An 8,401-nucleotide genomic window follows, 5' to 3' on the forward strand; every position below is an offset into this window, starting at 1 on the left:
CAAAGGGAGAGATAAAGTTAAAGATGGAGAGAAAGAGATAAAGAGATAGAGGGAGCTAGAGAAAAAGAAGCGAAGAGAAAAAGAGAGAAAGAGGATAGGTATAAAAAAAGAAATAAAGAGGATAGGTATATAGATTAGGTATAAGGAGAGTAAAAATTGGCTAGATTCTTATACATTCAACGTATAAGAATTATTTTTTAAAATTTAAAGACCAAGTGCTCGATCATGCATGCTACGTCAAGGAAGCGTTGCATGCTCGATTTTTGAATGCATTCGATCAATGGTTCTTGACATAGTGGTTGGAGGGGTATATCAAAACATTTTTAAAAAGTAAGCAATAAAGTGTACGACGTGTATTAACCAATCAGGTCACAAATCCAGAGAGGAGCTATCATGGTGGCAACATGGCAGATGCAAAGTGGAAGTGAGCAATGTAAGAAAAGATTGAGCAAACTGCAACGAGCTCATCCCATAATCAACAATATGAAGCTCAAGCTAAGCAAACTCTCATGCATTATGGTTCAGGAGGCAAGACAGCCTGGAAAGATAAATCTGTAAGATATTTTTTTATTATGCAAGTTCGGATAAGAAGGTGTTTTAAAAAAATACAAGAGGTACTTAATATTAGCAACGCTCGCAGTGTGACACTCAAATGTGGAAACCCACGACGTCGCTATGGGTGTCGCTAAGTTATAAGTAACTTAGCTTATAACTTAGCGACGCCCATAGCGACACCCAGAGCGACGTCGACAGGGGTAAAAAAATAACCGAGAGCATCTGAAAACTCAGATCTCAGATCTGCGTTTTCGACGTGCACTCAAGCAAGCAAAGGTAACCCGCGCTCTCCCTCTCTCACTTTCTTCTCCAAACACACACACACACACACACACACGAGGAGAGGAAGGAGAGCCAGGTATGCTCCTTCCCTCTCCTCACTTTCATGTTCCCTTCCCCTCTTTCTCTCTCCTTCTCTCTCTCTCTCTCTCACACACACACACACACACACACATTGTGTTTTTGAGAGAGAGAGAGAGAGAGAGAGCACATGGATAAACAAAACACACACGGACACACACATGCATAAACAAAGAATGCATACACACACATTGAGAGATGAGAAGAGAGAGAGAGAGAGAGAGAGAGAGAGAGAAGAAGAAGAAGAAGAAGAAGAGAGTCTTAACGTCGTAGGAAACTATCCCAAGAGACCTTAAAGATCTAGTCGACGAGGAGTTGAACTCAAGACCTATTATTCAAGAGGGATATGGCATAACCAATCTATCACACTTGGGTGATAGAAAGGTTATACCATTTTCCTCCTTTTATTGGCGTGCACACACACCCACACACACACCCAAGAAGAAGAGAGTTTAATTTAACCTCGTAGGAAACTAATTCAAGAGACCTTAAAGATCTAGCCGACGAGGAGTTGAACTCAAGACCTGTTATTCAAGAGGGAAATGGCATAACCAATTTACCACACTTGGGTGATAGAAAGGTTATACCATTTTTCTCTTTTTATTGGCACATACACACACACACACACACACACGAGAAGAAGAGAGTTTTAACGTCATAGGAAACTATCCCAAGAGACGTTAAAGATTAGGTTCGATGTAAACTTACGTTAGATTAGATTTAGGTTTATTTTAGTTAGATTATATTAAATTTAGATATGTTTTTAGTTAGATTTATGTTAGATTAGATCTAGGTTTATTTATGTTAGATTTAGATTTACGTTAAATTAGATTAGATTTAGGTTTATTTTGAGTTGAAGATTAAATTAGATCTAGATTTATGTTCGATGGACTAGCTTTTTTAAGATTTAGGTTAGATTTTAGTGCATGTCAATGAAGGTGCGCTCATGATGGTAAACATTTGATGACCGCTTCAATGAAGACCTGATGAAGGTTCGAATGCGCGAATACTGCAAGCAAAAGCGTTCCGAAGTGCAAATTAAAAGCAATCAAGCATGGGTGGAACAGACCAGATTGGCTGGCCAAAGAAGATTGAAAGAATGCAAAGAAAGAAGCGTGCGAGAATCCCAACAAGTGGAAGCAACAAAAGAAGGCAGCCAGAGCGCGAGTAGAGGCAGGGAGCTCGCACCACTTGGGGAGCGGTGGGTGGACATCATTTGAGGCTGATTTTGTAAGTGTTTTCGTATTGCTCTTTATGTTTGATAGTTTAGGGTTTAGGGAATTTTAAATTCTAAAATAATGGATTCTTTGTATGTTTTGGCAGTGGTCGATGAGACAGGACGTGACCCCACACCGTACGAGCTCAAGTACGCAGGCAGGAGGGGCTTAAACGCCTTGATGGACATTCTGAGTTCTCACAGCGGCATGGTTAGTATTACGGTTTATTCTTTTCTATTTTTTGTATTGTTTTATAAACGTCACTATATGTTTATACTTACAGAAAGCTGTCTTATTGTTTTTTTTTGCAAAATCCGACAAATACGCCGCTTGGACGCATGAGACGTCTGATTAGACGACGTCAGTCTAGCCGTAGCTAGATAGCATTAGTTTCTTTTTGTCATAGCATATGTATCATGAGACGACTTTTATATGTCTTTTTGAAAACCATGTATATTTTTTTCAATAATGACAATGGTGTTGTAACTATTACATTTGCAAAGTTTAACAATCAAGTGATTTTTCCTATGATGTGTACAATTGTAAGCTTGTCAGTTTTGTATCTTTATTCTACAAAAAATACTATGGATGATGGAGTTAATGGTTATATTGTCTTGTGGGTGACTGTTTTGGGTCTATATCTATCCTTGCACTTTTTTCAAAGGTGAATCAATTAATGAAAAATTCAATATGGTTGATTGCCCTGCCACCAATTGTTTTTTCTCTCGGGCATCGCTATGATCGTCGCTATATAAGGCTCTGCAGCATCACTATAAACGTCGCTATAGATGGCCTGTAAACATCGCTATGATCGTCGCTATAGGTGTCGCTATATAGCGACGGTTATAGTGACACATATAGCGACCGTTATAGCGACGTTCCCATATCGACGGTGTTAGCGACAGTCTTAGCGATGCCGAGGGTTATAAAAACCCAATGTATTTCCGTCGCACCGTCACAAGAGCACACAACCTCTTGTAGTGTAACTTAATAAAATTTCTCGGTTATTGTTAATTTAGAAAAATATCACTCTTATCCATCTTACTAGAGAGATGTTCAAGAATCGATAAAGACAGAGTGTTCGATATTTGGCAATTGTTATTAAAAAACCATCATATCTCTCATGAGCAATTCGATTGAAATGCTTCAAGCAGTAAGTATACACAATGATCTATTATATTAATGTTAATTTGGATTATTGATTTTTCTAGTTTGTTTTGGTTGGTATAGAGTCAAGGCAATACAATGCGTGTAGCTCGGGACGGGGATGAGGATGAGGATGAGGATGAGGATGATGAAGATTAAGATAGATAAAAATTGTTATGTACACCTCTTTCACAAGTGTAGATATGACACAAAAAACCCTCATATTTTGTATAAAACTCATTTGAAAAATTGATTTTATTTGTAAATCTTTCAAAGTATTGTCCTTTTCTGTCCCAATCTTTAAAAGTAAGGTATGCATTGTAATTTGAATATTTATTAATAACTTTTTCACATTTTTAAAAAATACAATTAATATTTCATATGTTTTATGCATGTCAAAAATACACATGCTCATTTAGGCTACCTAATTTTAAATGACCCAAATGAGTATCTTTATTTTTTTAAAGACGTATGATTACTAATATATAGTACTGTAGCTATTGCCGTGCATATTACCGATAAATCATTGCTCCATTCATTTTTGCTACTACTATTATCGCACACCCTAAAAATTTTGTCTCTATTTTTCTTTGTTAAACTGCGATAATATTGGCGACTCTGGAGGTATTCTCTTGTAGTGTATTATGCTTGTCGATTAGCACTCCACGTGGCAAAGTAAATCATGAAAAATTAAACAATTCTTTTTCTTTTTCTTTTTGACCCTTATCATCTAGTCAACTGTTGCTTTTCTCTTTGTTTTTCTAGCGTAGGAGGGATGTTTAAACACAGACAAATGCAAACACACTACATGGTAAAACACAGAGATGTGATAAGTGCTTGAGATGTCACTCTATGAAGATATATACACAACAACTAGGTTGGAGGATCTACTTGCTTGTAATGGACGCTTGAAAATTAGTCAAAATTTGTTTGTTTGTTCTTGTTTTGGACAAACAAAGTTGATGGACAACTGGATGTCCAAAGGGGATGCCACATCTGCAAGCACCCGATATTTTGAGTTGATATTTATGCAACGTATGAAGAAGGAAGACTATAAGGAGAATAGAGAGTGATGATGTTGAATGCAGACAATTTATTCCCACTACAAAGGAGTGAATTTAGAATGTGTGCCGGAGGTACAAAAGATGAACTTTAAGTACAAAAGATCAAAATAGAATCAGGGTCCTAACTACGGAGCCATGAAAAGTAGATATTTATAGAAATAGAATTAGGGTCCTAGCTAGGGAGCCCTGAGAGAGTGAGTGCTGATGGCTACAATATAGCTTAGGGATGTTTTAAGGTGACAAGTGGGAGGAGCAGTCATTGGAAAAGCATTGTGGCCATTGAAAAGTACGTGAGGTCAATTTACAGCATTAGCGTGGCAAACAGGGAGGCATACGGTTCCTTCAACACGTCTATGCAGATATTTAGAGAGCCTCCTCCTCCTCTATATAAGCATTTTACACTTGTTTTATTAGCTTCAGTACTGATCCGGCTCGCACTTGTCTAACTAGCTATATATATTATCCCCTCAATTCGCCCGGAAAGGCAATCTTATTTCATTATAAGAACTTGTTTCCCCATGGTCCACCTTGTCACTGCCTTGCAGCACATTATTAACTCTTATTTACCAAGGAAGCATGCGCCTCTGCTCTGCACAGCTGTTGGTCGAAAAGATCGATCGCAAAAAATTCTTAAGAACGGTCGTGATAGGGACGCGCGGGTCGGGTATACCCACAAAGCCATTGAGGAAGATGGGAAACATGAGGACAACGTGGTTGTATACCAGCTCCAAGCTTCTGCCCTGCACAGCATTATTACAAATGAAGCCATTTTTGCTTTTAGCAAACCAATTAGCCTTAAATACATTAATGGTTCGAGAGGCAACAAAGAAACCCCACCCACTATAGTAGACATATTTACAGACACAGGACCTAATATTACAACCATAGGGCAACATAACAACCGAGTTTTTGCACTTGCAGTCGCCGGAGATCTTCTTTACTCAGCATCGGCTAGCACTGGCATAAGAGTGTTTAAGGCTCCCTTGTTTGAAGAACTGGATCGCTTTGGTAGTGGATATGGGATGGTGAAAGCTTTGATGACCTTTGGTGACAAACTTTATAGTGCCCATCAAGATAACAAGATAAGGGTCTGGAAGAGAGTGGGGAATAGTGATACTACATGCAAGCATAAACTGCTGGCAGTGTTGCCTAGGTTGGACCATGTTTTAAAAAGCATGGTGCTGGAGAGAAAGTATGTGCAAGTGCGGCGGCATAAGAAGAAGCTATGGATGGAGCATGCGGATACAATAAGTGCGCTCGCAATGGGAGGCGACAAATGCAGCAGTAAGGGAAATAGTGTGCAATCATGCACTCCTAGTGTCTTATACTCAGCTTCATGGGATAAAACAGTAAAAGTGTGGAGCTTAAATACTTGTAACTGCATAGAGTCCTTTCATGCTCACAATGATGCTATCAATGCAATGATCGTGATTGATGGGTTTGTGCTGGTGACAGCATCGGCTGATTGCAGTATCAAGCTGTGGATGCAGCGAGGGTTCTCGGGGAAGAAGAGAAAACACAGCCTGCTCACCACACTACATGGACAGAGAGCTGCAGTGAACGCGCTGGCGGCGTCAGCTAATGGGAGAATTCTCTATTCTGGGAGCTCGGATGGGGCTATGATAGCATGGAAAAGGGTGTCCTATAAGCCTCAACCAAGGGTGAGCTATTCTTATAGCAGTGACAATGGGGATGGACATCTTAAGGCTGGGGAGATGGACATCGGGTTAGGAGAAGCGAAGGTCGATTGGCTAGCAAGGGATGACAGCAGCACGGCAACTGTATTAAGGATGTATGAAAGTGGGTCCTTAGCAGGGTTGAGGAGGATGAGTCAGGATAATACGAGAGCAGTGGCTAGCGCCGGTGTTAGCTTTGTGATGAGGAAGGTGATGGTGGGCCACACAAGGGCTGTGCTGTCAGTGAGCACAGTGGGGAACGATATAGTCTGCAGTAGCTCTGCCGACAAGACCATCAGGGTTTGGAAGAGGGAGGCTGGCGACCGACCGAAGCAGCGCCGCAGCAACGACTACGGCGATGGCGCCCATGAGGCCAAAACATCAACATGGGAGTACAAGTGCCTGTCGGTGCTGGCAGGCCACGGTGGGCCTGTCAAATCCATTGCTTCTGTACTCTGCCCTGCATCTCCGCCTCACCATGTACTTACTTATGACTGTTCTATTGATGTAGCTGGCGACGGCGATCGCGCTCATCGTGACGCCGGCGTCGTCGTGTACAGCGGTGGCCTCGACTCCAAAGTCAAAGCGTGGTACCTACCTCTCCAGCGCTTTATATGCCCACAATGAGAGTGAACGCCTCTCTTTCTCTCTCTCAAGCAATGGTCACGCGAGGCATAGGACTGAGGAGTGGACTAGTTGAGGGTTCATTAGAACTATGCATGCTCTTTTGTAACTATGGGCACGTTTGCACGGACGTAGTTCTACCCCAATGTACTGACATCATCTAAACGTTGCCTTCGTTTCTCAACTCTGACGATTTCGACAGAGTTGGAAACCCGCTCTTATTCCCTTGCCTTTGCACATGCAACTTGCTTTATGCACGCAAGAGCTGATTGCGCTTTAAGCACATCCAATCAAAACAGTTGACGACCAGCCGGAGTCTTACCTCCTCCTGAGCGAAAATTCTCTATGCCCATTTTGGCAGCGGACATGAAAGCCATCAGCCTGCAATAAGTGTTTGAACAGCCATTTTGCAATAGCAACGGACATGAAAGCCATCAGCCTGCAATAAGTGTTTGAACACTTCAATAATCTACGCTACACTAACGTGTGTGCAATTTCTCTCCTTCTTGCACATGTGAAGAGGGCCCCACTGTAGATGCTTTGCTCTCTCACGATCTTTGCCTCACTTAAACAATGCCAACAATAACAAGAGAACGCGTGACCACCGTGTCAAGGCCTAGTAGCTTGGAGAGAGGAAAAGTTGGGCAGAGTTATCAATTACCGATAACCATGCCCTTACTCTCTCATTTACACTCACATATGTACATTATTTCTCTATGTGTAAATAGTGCAAACTCACTATGTTTATAGTATGTTGCTACAATCTTTTTCTCATTTGTTTTTATAAGAATCTCAATAGATGCTCTTACAGCTTGAGGGGAAAGAGGGGTTGGGAATGGGATTTAATATTTTTTGATCAAGTGAAATTTTTTGTGATCACAACGTTTATTATCACATTCCTCTAATCACAATTAACGTGATCACAAGAAACTCGATAAGTGGTGACATGGCAACCTGCCAAAATCTCGTCGGGGTATGAATTTTTCTCAACAGACCCATTGGGAAACTGTAAGAATGCTAAACCGAGCCCACCAAGAAATTAAAAAACTCCAATGGGCGTACTAAATTGGACAACTTCTATAGCTTAAAGGAAATCCATGTGAATGTGCGCTCCTTGCCGCACTGTCGAAGCAAGGGACTTGCCAATACACCGTATGCGAGCCACAAACGGCTCCAAGCACACAACAAGCCTAAACTAGCAAGCTCAAGGAAACAAAGGGTGTGTCACTCACCGCTCTACGCTCGCCTTCGTGGTGGATTCCTCGCCGCGATGAAGAAGAAGCTGCAGTCGTGCCGCGCTCAACCGCTTCGCCGCCGTCGTGCCTTTGTAATGCTCGATCGCACACACACTCTCCCTCTCTCTCTCTCTCTCTCACACACACACACACAAGGAGGTGAAGAAGAAGAAGATGGAGATGGAGATGGAGCAAGAGCACTCTTCAATTGCACAAATGAGAGAATGAGTAAAAATTAGGTTTAGTTGGCTTTTATAGGAGCTCACCCCATTCACACTTGGGCGCCCATGCTTAGCCAACTAATCCCTTGAATGTCCAAGTTAAAGTGCGCCTCTCATTGGCGATCACTCTACCTTTCCCTATTGGTCCGACAAGCCCGGTACCTGACTCTACCAAATACATAATACGCGTCCATCGTAGGTGATGGGTGTCCGTGTGCCGTGAGGGTTAACATGCCCCCCTTCCTGATGTAGATTCCGTCCTCGGAAGCTATTGAGTTGAAGCTGGGTCGTCGAGGTGGAAGA

General features: G+C 41.8%; 1 protein-coding gene across 1 annotated transcript; it reads left to right on the top strand.

Moving 5' to 3' along the window:
• The first annotated feature begins 4,754 nt into the window (after positions 1-4,754).
• Positions 4,755-7,394, top strand: LOC147460071 (uncharacterized). Its single transcript, XM_086509949.1, has one exon. It carries the CDS (start codon positions 4,861-4,863, stop codon positions 6,643-6,645), a length of 1,785 nt encoding a protein of 594 aa, XP_086366075.1. The 5' UTR covers positions 4,755-4,860; the 3' UTR covers positions 6,646-7,394.
• Positions 7,395-8,401: the final 1,007 nt, after the last annotated feature.

The sequence above is a fragment of the Adiantum capillus-veneris genome, chromosome 4 (assembly GCF_014529385.1).
Source record: "Adiantum capillus-veneris isolate H3 chromosome 4, ASM1452938v2, whole genome shotgun sequence".
NCBI lineage: Eukaryota > Viridiplantae > Streptophyta > Polypodiopsida > Polypodiales > Pteridaceae > Adiantum > Adiantum capillus-veneris.

Bases quoted from the DNA above. Each gene is read 5' to 3' on its own strand.
- LOC147460071 (XM_086509949.1), top strand. From the start codon at position 4,861: ATGGTCCACCTTGTCACTGCCTTGCAGCACATTATTAACTCTTATTTA.